This window comes from Taeniopygia guttata, chromosome 2, assembly GCF_048771995.1.
Source record: "Taeniopygia guttata chromosome 2, bTaeGut7.mat, whole genome shotgun sequence".
Lineage (NCBI taxonomy): Eukaryota > Metazoa > Chordata > Aves > Passeriformes > Estrildidae > Taeniopygia > Taeniopygia guttata.
Window position 1 is genome coordinate 60,532,801 of NC_133026.1, and position 14,395 is coordinate 60,547,195.

The 14,395-nt window shown below is 38.4% G+C and overlaps 1 protein-coding gene across 1 annotated transcript in view; it reads left to right on the plus strand.

The window, feature by feature from the left end:
- The window catches only part of PHLPP1 (PH domain and leucine rich repeat protein phosphatase 1), a 135,818-nt gene that overhangs the window by 84,193 nt on the left and 37,230 nt on the right, over positions 1-14,395 (plus strand). The window contains exon 4 of the mRNA XM_030265406.4: positions 5,925-6,091. Coding sequence (XP_030121266.4) covers positions 5,925-6,091 — 167 coding nt within the window. The remainder of the gene's footprint in view (positions 1-5,924; positions 6,092-14,395) is intronic.

Sequence of the window (14,395 nt, forward strand, 5' to 3'; positions counted from 1 at the left end):
CTTTGCTCCACCAAATGGAGATTCACATGTCTGAATTGTAAGTAGCTTAATGCAACAGCTAATTACTGTCACTTAACTCTAAGTTACATATTAAACCTTGTCCTTGCAGGGATCTTAGTGTAAGCATCACAGTGTGACTACCACCAAGGTACAGAGTTGATATCATTCCCTGGGTAATATCAGTACCAGTACATTATCTCTAAAAGAAGACTACTTTTCCTCCAGGAGGAACGAAAGTACTCATATTCTGGTAATGACTTCAGATACTACCCAGCAGTTCTAAATGACAGATGATGATAAATGCCATCTTTTTTGTCAAATTTTTGTTCTCAAGATCTCTGTGCTAAACTTGGGACACTGGCTTTCACATCTATGAATTTTTTTCTGGTCTCCTATCATGAAAAGTAAGGGAGCCCAACTGCTGGTTAATCCCGTTCATATTTCCCCCTCCCCACACACATTTGCTAATGCTGTTTTCAGTTGTTAGAGGTTTGCACAAGGGCCAAAAGCAGAAGTGACCTGTTTGTTTATAAAACTTTGTACAGAGATAAGGCAAGCAGAGAAGTGACAAGTTTAAGTTATTTTTGTTCTCCTGCGTCTTGCTAGCATTAGGTATTTGTACCAGAGGTTTTGGCTGCTTCACCTGCAGAGGAGCGATGGAGCAAGAGTGCCCTGTGAGTGCTGCCACACTGCCATGTTCTTAGTAGGGAATTACTACTCTGACCTGTGGTAGTGCCTGTTGGGTTTGTGGATCTGAGTGGCAGGCTTTCAAAAAAAACCCTTTACTGGGTTTTATATTTTCTGTGCGAGGTCCATAGCTTGAGTTGGCGTGTATCTAATTTAACATTTAAAAGAAAACAAAAAGGAGGTGCCAGAAAAGCCAGTACCCTTTTACCCTTGGGCTGCACCCATTTTTACAGTTGTCATTTAAAAATGAAAATACATGGCTTTAAAGAAAAAGCAAATGTTTTTTTCCTCCCTCCCCTTCATTAAGTTCTCTGGCATTAGGTTGTTTACCAGGCTAAAGAGTTCCTCAGCTCTTGGCTGTGTGCTAGGGCACCCAGTGTGTTTTCCTGGCTATGGACTTCAGCTCAGTGGAGGGAGGCCTCTGCTGAGTAGGGCTTTGATGTTGGAATAGAAAGGAGGATTAGGATTTGAAGCAAGGTTAATTCTGAGGTGAGGAGAACCTGTTTGCTCAAAATTAGTTTAGTGTTTCAAGACAATGTATCACTGTTTAGTTAAGGCTTATGCAGGCCTTGGTGGGATGTGATGATTATCAAACTGTTTAAAAACAAATCCTAAAGGAGAAAAATTAAACTGCCTTTGTATAGCATGTATACAGCAGGTATAATTTAACACTGTCAACTCAGTTCAAACAGACTGGGAATTTGGCTGCCTCTATAGTGTGGGCTGTTTTGCCAGTTTGTCTTCTGTTGAAGTACTAAGCAGTAATTTCTTATCTGAATAGAACTATAGGTAATGGGATGAGGGTAAACAGGAAAAAGACATAATTACATTGGTTTAAATTCACACCACAGGTCACACCAAAAGATGTCTTTGTATAAACAAGACTTGTGTTTGTCCATACAGCTGGGTTCAGCTGTGCTCATTGCTGACATCCATTCTCAGCAACAGATCATTTTTGTAGTATAGCCAAAGCTTTAAAACAAAGACCATAATCAGTCTTGTTGCATACTCAGTGACAGAGGTGTCATTATACTGATGGACAAAGCAAAGTGGGTTTTTTTTGCGTAGCAAAAAGCAACAAGAATATGGGTTGATGCAAGTGTTGTTCTGTATTTTTGTTGCCAGCTGATAAAGATTTACAGTGAACCCATACTGTATTTTCACAGGTCTTAGAATACTGTTTCCTTTTTAAAAATAAGAAGTAAAGAAAAAAATAAAATCAAAACGCTTCGGCACATCTCTTTTATTTGAAGTGTTGCCTGGAACCTAGGCATCAGAGGTACTGCTGGCTTTTTGGAATAGTTGTTTGTATTTGTAGGAGTATTGTGGCACAAGTAACATGTGTAAAAGTGAGTTTTCATAGTAAGGAGACTCCTGTTTCTTTAGCATGTGGGTAACTCTCAGGTGGGGAGGAGCAGAAGGCATACAGCCCAAGGCGGGGAGAGCACTCTGCAACAGCATTATTTGTGGTGGTATTTGTAGACTAAATCGGCATTTTGTTGCTGCTGTGGGAAAATTAAAAGCACAATTACAGGTTTTTGGTGTTTGCAGGGCTTTTTGTAGTACATGTGCTACATTTTGTATCACTTCAAAACTACAGTTAGTTTGCCATATTCATCTGAAGACTGAAAAAAGATAGAACAGTGTAGACCTAGGATGAATTACTGAGGTTGCAACAGGAACTGGATTCTCTTGGACTTTGTGGTTTGATGTACAAAATTCAGTGTGGCCTCATCCCATTATTGCTCCTCTGGTATTACAGTGGGGGACATTGCAACACAATGACAGACTGTAAAGTATTTAAAAATCACATCCAGGGAATGGAGAAAGCAGCATATTTCATATTGTTTATTTATATTTTTTGATGATTAAATATCCCAACTGAAAAACTTCAAAGAAGTGTGAGATCTTGCTTTGTTTTTGAGCTGCTTGGGTGTCAAATGTTGCACATCTTGCAGAGACAAGCATTGACTCTACAGCTCCTGCTGTAGCTCCTGTCATTGAGAGCTTGTCGTGTACCATCTCCCAAGAAGGTCATTGCCCCAGCCATTTCCTCAGTGTTATTTGGGCTGGAAATGTGGCAGTAGTTTCGTATGACACAAATGTGAGGGGTCTGTGCAGTTTGGGATATGATGAGAAGACATTTGAGAGGGATTGGTTTGGGCCATGGCAGCTTCTGCCTGTGGAGTTTTGAACTGTGCTGATTGTGGTTTTATTTTTATATATGTACATATAGCATGTCAAATAGCTGTACTTAAGTGCTTTCCACAAGAAAACACCAAACAAACCATAGCAGGCACTTAATGCCAATTCCCTGTGTATCCAGAAAGCCTTTCCCTCTAGCAGTGCTACCACACCAGTTCTCTTCACAATTTTTGTAGGAGCATGGATGTGTTGAACACAGCTCAGATAACTTGTTGGGATATTTATTTACAGTGGAATGTTTTGATTTTGTTTTCTTCCAGTGGAAGCATGACTTTCTGCAGATAATTTCCTTTTCTCCAGATGCATTTTATTCTTTGAATGTGAAGGATATCCTACTCAGTATTTTCCCACCTTTTATCAGCTTATCTCTGCAGTGATTCTCCACAGTGAGTCAGGGAAAGTCAGCATTTTATTAAAGAACTGCATCATCTTTTAGAAAAAGAAGTCTTTGCTTTTAATAAATAATAGTAAACTCAAGCAGTCTAAATGTGCAGTCTTGCTATGTTCAAGTCAATTTTAGACAATTGCAAGATTGATTTCAGAACAACGTGATTTCAGAATTTTGATATTCAGCTTCATATTACTGGTGAAAATTCCTGGTCAACAAAGGAAAGTATTAAAAGGATGTTCTCCTTTGTTTTTCATTTTGTTGCTCTATTCTTTAGGATTTGTTATAGAACAGTATTGAGCAATGGAAAGAGCAAAGTTTTATTCCTGCCTCTGAGAGTAACTGTGTGTTTATATGAGCCTTCCTTGTAACAATTTGGGAGTTAATCCTTGGAGTACTGTTTAGTAACAGAAAGACTTTGATAAAATTACAGTTGATTCCAGAACCGAGACATTTTAAAATAATGGTTTTAACTTCTACAGTTATCTCTCTGGTAGAAGCATCATTCAATATTTGTCCATTGCATGAAAATATTAATTAAGTTCTTTGTATAATAAAGTGTTCCCTTAAATAAAAAAGTCAAACAAAAAATAACCAGTACATACAACCTGTAAAAACCAATTACTTTTAACTAGATTTATTTCTAAGGGTTTTACAGTTGTAAGAAAGGATTTCACCCTTTTTTGAGGCAACAGTAGAATTTGTATATTTGACTTTGTTTGGCTGCATTATCATGATTCCCCCTCAGAGTTACCATTTCTGGTTCTTGAGATATTTTTAGAGTAATGAGCACTAAGCACTGCTGTATTGCTTATTGCTGTTCATATCACATTCCAAACAAGCAGTTGGAGCAACAGTGTATACAAGCGTTACACCTGAAATTAAATATTCCTGCTCTTTAATTTAACATGTGTCAGCAGTGTGATCAGAGCTGTACAGTATTGGGCATAAACAGACTGAATACCCAGCATTCAGAGATGACTGCTCTGTATAGCCTATGAATAATTCTTGTCTCGTACTACAAGGGGAAGAAAAATACTAGCTACAGTAACAAAAGGACTGAACTAATTGAGTAAGAAAACTTCACGCGTTTTAATGGATGTGGGAGGACTGGATTATTAATGGTTGCGTTGGAGAAAAACACTGCAGTGTCTGTTCCCCTTGAAGCTTATGGCTGTGTGTTTATAATAGCAACCACTTGTCCTAAGGCCTGTGTTGGTGAGGAAAAATAATTCTGTAGCCTTCCTTTCAGTGGCAAGCTACCTCCTCAAAACCTGATGCCTTTAGTTTCAGAGTACCTTGTGGCAGGGACTCTATCTCTGCCCAGAAGGTTGAGGGTGTGGCCTTCATCAGAGTTGAGAAGCTCTTATGTCACTGGGCATTGATGAGGAGTTGTTGGGTCTTTTCCTCTTTTTGCCTCTTAGATGTGGTGTTTGTACCACCAGAATCCCAGCATAAAAGGCCAGTGAAACAATAGCTGCTTACTTTTGGTGTGAGCAGCTGACAGAACACCATAACTATTTGAGCACTGTTAGTGTGGTCTCAGAAACATAAAATGGTGAAGTTGTTTCCTTCTCGTCCTTTGATTCAGCCATGTTGCTCCAAAAATGCATTTTTCTTCTAGCATTTGGCTCCTCTTCCTTGCCCACTGTCCCCACTGCCTTGCATTACTGTGTGGTGGTGCTTTGCCATGTAGTAGGTCTGTGACACTACTTTGTGAAAGAACATTTTTAGTAGTGTAGGACAGAAAATATAAGCAGCCTTAGTTTTGATTTTGCTGGTGATACTTTATTTATTTGTAGTAAAGTTTAGTAAATAAGTAAAACAGGAAGATGTAGTTCGCTGAGGTGTATCTAGAGATATGGAAAGGGGCAGTATTGCCGTTACTTGAAGTAGTTGCATATAGGTCTCTGTGGAATTATGCTAGTTATATATGTGTGTGTGTATATATATATATATATATGTATATATATATAGTGCTAGGTTATATGATGTTTTTAGCCTCTCTGGATTGTGGTTGTTTTACCTTTCCTCTTTCTAAAAAACAGTGTTAAGCCTCCTGTTAAATCTCAGTTTTGTTTTTGTCATATTTTTTATCACTTTTGGGCAGTCTTCTAATTCATTGAGAAGATATGAGTGTTTGGTGCTTTGCTGCTGGGTTATTTTTTATCTTCAGTGAGGTGTAAATGGGCTAAGTCTTCTGTCATTTTATACCCATCTTGGACATATGAAACCAAGACAATGGTGATGACTGCTAACCCCTCGCTTCCACTCACTTTGAGGAGGCAATGCTACCTAAAGGACTCAACTAAAGCTGATGTCAAATATATTATTTTTTTTTCCTGGTTATGAGGTATCGCATAACTTCATAGATGAAAAGAGATCCATTTCACATATTAATTTGACAAACCTTTGCTCTTTTCTTCCTGCTCGTCATCTGTGGACCTGGTTTAAGCACTGAGACAAAGAAAGAAATCATGGCATAACTTGCAGCAATTATATAAATGATGTTAAATCAGCTATATATGCTAACGCTGGCTTCTGCTGTGCTTAAAAAACAGTTTATCTTGGGCTGGTAAGGGTGAAGGACATGTTCTTTGTTTTATTACTGTATTAATATATTGGTGTTGTACTTGACTTTCAGGTTGCATCACAACGCATCAGCTCAGTGGATCTTTCATGCTGCAGCCTGGAGCACCTGCCTGCCAACCTGTTTTATAGCCAAGACCTCACTCATCTCAATTTAAAGCAGAACTTCCTGAGGCTAAACCCCAGCCCATCCACAAGTAGAGCGCTTAGTGAATTACAAAGGTAAAGCAGTATGGTTCTACTACTCTTCTTCTATCCTTGGAGCCGTGATCTGCAGGAACTTCCCTAGAAATTACTATCTCCTCTTGTGGAACACTGGCCTCACTATAATGCTTCAAAAATTTGTAAACTCTGTGTGTTAGAAACAGATTGGCTTTCATAAGAAATTTCATGTTTTTCTTGTAAATAGAAGGATATTTTCAGCCCAAAATGCAATTTCCATAATGTGTTTTTTATCTGCCTACTGAGGCCAGACTGTAGTTCTTCAGCCTTTTGAGTCATGTGAATGAGTGTGAGTTGGCGAGCTGCCCATCAAAGGCAGCCATCCTAGGTAGGAACAGTACTGCATGTGACCAAGTGAAGAAGTTTTTTGTTAGCCCCCCCAAGCAAAGGAAGCCCTGATTTCATAAATTCAGTCTGGTTCCTGTCCTCCTTCTACTTTGCTCAATCCTAATTCTTCTTTCTTAGTATCTGTGACTTCCAGTTCTTCCCACTGCAGCTCATCCAAGAGTGTAACAAATGGGTAGACAGCAGCATGATTGGTGCTCTGAATGATTTAATATATGTGTTCTGTGGAATCAGCAGCCTTTCTGTGTTCACAAAGATGAATGTTCCCATACTGAATATAAAGCTGTGATTTTAATTTCAGTGGTAAGTGAATTGCAAAGTACCTCAGGATTGTATTTGTGGATGGTCCTGTTCAAACAAAATGTTTTAAACCACATTTCTAAATCCCTTCCTCTTTGAAAAACAACTGAAAAGTACAAGATGAATTATGCGGGCTGTTGTATTTTTATATCATTCCAGTTTCATTTTGGCAAAACAAAAAATCTGGCATAATGAAAAATGAATGAACCCGGCAAGTCTGCTTCACAAACAAAGCAGGCAGCTATTGCAAGACCTTATGAGCACAGTCTGGAGAGGAATTCTGACTGGACTGTGAATGTCAGCATAGGTCTCCAGATAGCAAGTGGAATTTTAGCATAAGCTAGCAATGAACATGGACAAATAATAAATGTCTCTTATTTTAACGACTTCTTTAGTTTTCCTTTTTAAAAATCAGAAAGTGTAAAGAAGATACTTGGTTATGCTTTGTCCACGTACCTACAGCAAATTTCTGTTTGGGAATAGGTTTGGATTTGTCCGTGTACCTGCAACTAATTCTGTTTGGGAATAGAAAGCATTGATAATTAGTGTGTTGGGCAGTGTTAATTCTCTGTTTAATGTTGTCTTGGTATTGCAGTTGTAGGAGCAGCTGATGAGTCTTCCTGATAGTTAACAAACCATTATATTTTTTTCTTACTAAGATGAGGCTGAACATAAAAGAGTGAAAGAATTCAAAATATAACTCTCCTGTTTTCTGAGATTCTTCTGAGATGAGGAGAATCTAGAGAAGTGGCATATACCTGAGGTGGTGTAAAACTGATTGTCTCTCATTCTTCTATGAGCTGGCCCTATTCTGTAAGCAAGTAATATTCTGCTCTGCATCCATTGGTTTGAGCTTGGCAAAAAGGCACGAGGCAGATCTGGGAACTTCTGCAGAAAAAAAAAAAAATTAGGTTACACAGCACATTTTTGGCGTATCTGAGTTGGTGCATCAGAAACTCCTGCCCTTGATGTTTGTCTGCTTGATGTCCTCCAGCCTTATCTTCACCCAGAACAGGTGCCATCACCCAGACAGTGAGCAGCTGGAGGAAGCTTTTGCCACTGTTTCCATTGCTGTGCCAGTGGATAGAGCTCTGTGAAGTAGCTGTAGTTCCTGCTGAGGGTTGGGAAAAGCCATGCCCCATTGGTTGTCTTTTGTCTCCGTGCTGCAGCAAAAGCATGAGCCTGACCCTGGGGTGTATTCCCAAGCCATTCTCCTTCCTAAGAAACACAGAACTGGCTTCTCCTTTTGGTGGGAAAACTTGAGGCGTACTTGTGTTCCCAAAAAGCTTTGAACCAGCTTGACTGCTAGTAAGGCTGCTTTTCTTGAGTGAGTAAACACACAAATATCTAGAAAGAGAAGAGCACTGTATGTTTTGAAATCATTAGTGAAGCCCAGTATCGAAACATGTGTAAGGTGAAGCTCATAGTTCCTGTGAACACACATCTGATTGATTTATTTTTTTCTTTTTAAAACAATTCCATAAAACCATTTTCAGATCTATAGGAGCTGCACAAGGTAAAGCTTCACTGAATAAACCAAAAGTCTTTTTTTGTTCACTGTGTTCTTTCAAATCACAGAAAAACAAGTACAGAATCTCTGCTTTTCTGATTTGGTGCTGTTCGCTTTTCTACAAAATTCTCAATTGCTAAATTGGAGCTGCACATGAGGCACTGCACCACTGAATCAAGCCTACAGGTCTTTAAAGCTCCAAAATAGCCATGTGCTTGGATGTTTCGAACAAAAAAATTGGCATTTATATACCTACCCTTCCTGGTACAATTTTAAAGTAAAACCTGATTAGCAAGGCAGTCTGGGAAGTTTTGTGTTGCTATAAGCAGCTCTTAGTGTTGCAGTTCCTCTTAATAAATCACTTTGGGTGGTAATGTAATGAAAGCTGGATTTCAGGACAAGTATATCAAAGACATAATAAAATACCAACTTTTCAGCCACCCACTGAGTAGACTTGCAAGCAGCTGGGTCATAGTAATGACATGCTGACTAGTGCACTGTCGTGGCAGGTACAGTCAGGAATGTATTGGGGAAAAAAGGAATTTCTATTTTTGTTTATGCAGTTGCTTCTTTCAGTTGTTAAAATAATATAATTTGTTCCATTTATGAATAAAATGTTTAGTCCTGATCAGTGCATGGCATCTGAAGGTGTAAAGAGGTGTAGATGTACTTTTTTCCCAGTAGCTGCACTTCTACTTGCTTTACTGTCCGCTCAACCACCTTTTGTTGCTGTAGATGATCTGCAGCTGTGAACTTCCATAAATGAACACTCTGAATATTGAAAGGTAAATACAACAACCTCTACTTTTTTTCCTGCTTATCAGGGAATACATATTTCATGCTATGTATACAAGTAAGGCATCTGAAAATTCATCTCTACTGAAAAAAGTAGCAAATTATGCTGCATGTTCTCCCTCACAGAATCCTTTCTAAAACTACAGTAAAGAATGTTTCTCTTTTGGAGAAGGGAGGAGATTCCCTGGTTGAAATGCTAAGAAGAGTTCAGGCCTGCTAATTTTGCAGAGTACTGTTGCTCTGAGTTTGAGGCAAAAGAATAGATCATAGTCTTTATTTACTGTTGCTCTGTTTCAGTGGCCTGAGAACACTTTATATTTATAAGTAATTGTTTGAATTGGTGTTGTTGGAAAAAGTGGTTGGCATCAAGAATATTATTTTTTTGTTAATATTGAAAAGTAAGTTATGAGTGTGTTGATTTTTAAGATAAGACTGTTGCAGAATTAAAAGAAAAATAAGGAAAAAAAAGGGCGATGTAGTAAGACAGAAAGTTGTTGTAAAAAGAAATAAAATTATGCTTGCCAGTTTTAGCTAAAGAATGAATTAGCATTCTGATCATGATTGTTAACAGTGATTATATAGATTTTTATCTTAAGGTGAGTTGGCATAGTTTCTCTCTCAGAGCCCTTACAGAAATGCACTGCCTTCTGTGTAATCTCAGGTGAATCTCTTTGGGGCTAGTGGCAGAAATTTGAAGATGCATCTCTAGATTATGAGAAGGCTAGAGAACTCTGAATTACTGATGCAAGTGTTTCTGAAATGCCTTGCAACTTCCAATCTTTAACCCAGGATTTCAGGCAACCGCAAGCTAAACCCTCCTTACAAATTCACTGTGCAATAAGGACATAATTTAAAATGTAGTCTTTGCTCAGAAAACACTTGGAAGCAAGGGGGAACTAGTATTGCCAACCTAACTGGTATGAACCCAGCAGGCAAGGTTGCTGGAAGTCAGTGTGAGATGCAGCTTGATCTTAGCTTGTACCTAGAGATTGAGGAGCAGGGAGGAAGGTTTCCAGCCTGCCGCTTGGTTGGCCTCAAAGTGCATTGAGGTACTGCTTGTGATTATTGCTATTAGAGTATGAAACTGAGATTAGTGGAGAAAGTTGGATGTTTTGATGAATATCAATTATGCATCTACCCCCTTGTCAGGCCCCACAGGGGCACTGCTAGTAGATGCACTGGAAAATATTTGAGCTTTCTCCTTTCCGCTGCCACTTTATTTTGGGGGGTGTATGTTTGGGTTTTGAGGTGGTTGTTTTTTTCTTTTCGTTCTTGTTGTTGTTACAGGTCTTGGTTTTTTTGGTTTCTTTTTTTTGGGAGGGTGGTTAGTGGTTTGGGTTTTGGGTGGGTTTTTTTTGATACTCAAATGAATCCTAATATGTGGAGCATGCTAACTTTGCTTGTTCCATGGTGTGTGAAGATGTGGGGAGCTTCTTCTCACGACTCTGTTGGTCTCGGAGAAGATGAAACCTTACTTTTATATAGTTTCTTCTCTTTCACTTGAAGTCAAACAGTGAAGTGCAGCTACCTAAGCAGCAGGGCAAGAGGAAAGGTTGGCATGGTATTGACAACCAAAGGTCTACTAGTAACAAACCCCAGGCAGTGCTTGCTGTATTTTATTGCTACACTCTTTTTCTCATCTCTGTAGCTTCAGATTTTTAAAAAAAATATTTGTAATGCTAAAGATGACACTTAGAGTTTGTTGTTTACATAATTTCACTGCTCTTGTTTTATCCACCTTATAAAGATGTTGAAGAAAGGGTTTGCTTTTATTAGTGCATCTTTCCAAACCTTCATGACTGTGTTCTCCTTAACTCCTGCATATTTTTGTGATCTCAAGAAAGTACCCTTGTGAACACCCAGTAAAAATCAGTGATATTTAATTAAAGAAAAATGAAATTATAAAATAAGGTCTCTGCAAACAACTAAGTGGGGACAACTGCAAAATTGGTGATTTAATTCCTGAAACACAATGAATTTTTTAATTTTATTTTTTAAATTGGAACAGTGAACTTAATAGTGGTATGAGAAAAATAAATGGCAGTAAGATATATGCTATAAAAATAGCATTTTTAAAATAGTGTAGTCTAAAAGTAGAAATTGCACTTGGATTAATTGGATTCACTTTAGCAAACTGTAAGCTAAGTACAGCAGTCTCTCTTCCAAATAATGTTTCAGTAAGTTAACATATTTATGGAATCCAGTTATTGTGTATCAGTCTCCAATTTACTTGTCTAGTTTTTTTGGCTTCCAAAGTAAGAGTTTTCTTCTGAAGTAGTTAAACATGTTTCAGTTTGGAAGTCCACCCCTAGTTAATGCTTTTGTATTTCCATTATAAATTTCCTGTAGAGAGGAAGTGAATATATTTTCACTATTTTTTCCTATAAATTTTGTCCTTCCTCTGAGGCCAGTCTTTGTCCCCATATGAAGCAGTTTGTGGCAGGTATGTGTAGAAACTGAGAACTGCATTGTGTAGTCGTGTAGGTTCAAGTTATTTCAGCTAACAAAACATTCACTTGGTTCTCTTGTCTTTACAGTACTCTCACCTACCATGTAATATAATAAAAGGTTTATTGTTGTTAAGTTTGGACGTAGTCTGAATTTGACTTAACATCTGATTATTTGTCCATTTGAATTGTCTTACTGTTTTAAGACTTTTGCAATGACAGCTTTATGGAAAGGGAATGCTATGACAATACTTCTGGCACTAGGCTAGCAGCTCCCTTAGGCAGTAAGGCCATGGAGGGAAATTTAGCATGACTGCAGAAAGGGAGTAAATTGAACCTTTTATTTCCAAGGAGGAAAATGCCATGGCAGAATTTTAGGGAAATTCTCTTTGTGGTTTTGTGGCCAGAGCAGCAGGTGTTCAAGATGGTGGCAAGTTTTAGTTTGGTTCTAAGTCTTGTCACAGCACTGTGAGGCAAAACACCATTGTTCTGCTCAGAAATGGTGCTGAAATTGAGGAACACTTACATTGATGCTTGAAAACAATACGGAGCTTTAACCACAGCAGTCATGGGAGCCCAGGTTCTGGAGATAGGTTTGAAAAAGTGATTACTTTCCTTAGACTGAGTTCTTTATTAAGCCATGCCTTCCCTTGCAGGTGTAGTAAAATACTGCTTTTTAATTGTTTTTGGTAAGAGTAGGGCAAGACTAGTTTTGTCAGATGACCATGTTATGGCTGGATTTCAGTGATGGTGTACGACCACCAGTTGGAATACACTATTCCCCTTGCCCCATCTATAGTGGAACACAAATGCTGTACTGCGTAATGGAAATTCCTCTGCTGTTCACACTGGGTAGATCTGAATTTGAAATTAGCCTGTCAGTCAGTTCATTGCTTTGCCGTGATAAAAATTGCTCTTGTTAGTCCCTTTCCTTATTTTTCCTATGTCAAACTAAAGCCCTTCCTGAAGTGGCAGCTTCAGGATTAAATAAGTGGGCAGGTTTTGGCTCAATTAGGGCAATTAATGTTCAGTCATATTGCATGTTTAAATCCAAGGGTTGACATGTCAACATTTTGCTCTAGCTTAAAGTAGGGCTATTTTTGTTCAGCAAAGTGAGTATTTATGTATTGGCCATTGCAGTAGAAAGCTTAGTAAGCTAACTGAGCTTAGTGTATTGAGAGATGCTGTTCTTCATTCAGGTTGACTTTTACTAAGAGATAACAAAGTCTGGAACTGTGGAAGAAGGACGAAAAGCATATGTATGGACTTGATATGAGGTTATTATACTGTCATGCATCAAATGAGCAATGTTGTGCCTTTTTTTCTTTCTAGCAATGCCATGTGGGCAGCATTGTTGTGTGTGCCTGCTTCTGATAAGAGTAAAGATTTGGATGTGAGAAAACAGCAAAGATGTTGCTCTGTAAAATCTGTTGGAAGCCCGATGCTTTGCAAACTCAGCCGCAACAGAAATCTTGAGTCTGTAAAATACTTCTCTCCTACCTTATTTATATTGATGTGATATACAAGTGATACTGGTGTGACTGACTGTAAATCTGTGTAGATATAAGAAGTGCAGTAAACAATTCAGCATTTTAAATCTACAGTGTGGCATTGCTCCACAACGGGAGTGCACCGGCATGTTTGAGATATGGATAGTATGAAGTGAGTAGCCAAAGATGAGAGGTAGACTTAAATCTTAACTTTGAGCAAATGCCTGCTAGTTTGGCTCAGTAATGTTCTGCATTTCACAGTGCTCCATGAGAAGAAATATTACTTTAGCATTTTCTAAATGAACATGTTTGCAATGGGGGAAGAATATACCCCTTATTGGCCAGATGTCTTAAGTTAGTCTCTTAACTTTAACTAAGCTATGGTGTCTATCTTCAGCGTTTCTGTAAATGTGATTCAACAATGAACTTTCGTTTGTGGTTTTTTTGATGTACACTTCCATGTGCATTTTGTATGTGTTATCCAATACTGGATGTACTATTCATTCTCACTTACACACTACATAGACCTGTTAACCAGTTCAGTTTGTGTCCTGAATAGTTACATTACTCACCAAAGACCTTTAATTAGCACCCATTACAACATATATTAGCATAGTAGAGATGTAATCCAGATATGTTGGGTAGAGGAAGCTTTTTTCCCCCCTCCTCCTCTTTGACCTAGGGCAGTTATGCACAAGAATGTGTGCAGGAAACCTTGAAGCTGAATATGACACTGGAGTTACTGTATTTCTTAGCTTCCTTTGCCACCTGCTGCTCCAGTCCGCTTTCCTCTGTTGGTTTGATCTTCTGTAATTTTATCTCAGGATTGTGTTTGGGATTTTCTAGTAGATTGTCTAGGGGACAAAAGCTCTGAGACTGTCCTTTTGAGACTACAGAGTGGTACAGGTAAAGGCTGTAGCCTTGGTGTGGTTGTTAAATATGTTAATTCTTCTTTCATGGTTGAAAGTTGGAAAGGTTGACTTGAAAATTGGAAAGGTTACATTTTGGTGTTTCTCCAGCAGCTGAGTTATTTTGACCTAATCTTCCCGTTTTTACTTTTTTTGTACTTGCCTAAATACTGGGAAAAAATATTCTAAAGGCTCAGAGTCCAGGGCTTGGACCACTCTTGTTTGTATTTGCAGCTAACTTTGAGGATGATGTGGGACAGCTGTTCCACCACAGAAACACCCCAAATTTCAAGGTATATCTGTGCCCTTAATCTACAGTTATTGTCAAGATAAATGCAGTGTGTCTCAGTTCTCGGTTCAGTATTTTTAAGTATTTTCTCTCAAAATAGAGGAGTGGGACAGTATAGTGTTTTAAAAGGCACATATTTATTTTTTGGGCTAGCAGCCCTTATTAACTTACTCTTGCCTCCTTTTTAAGTTACAGTTCTCCCTTTAGAGATAAGACTAGT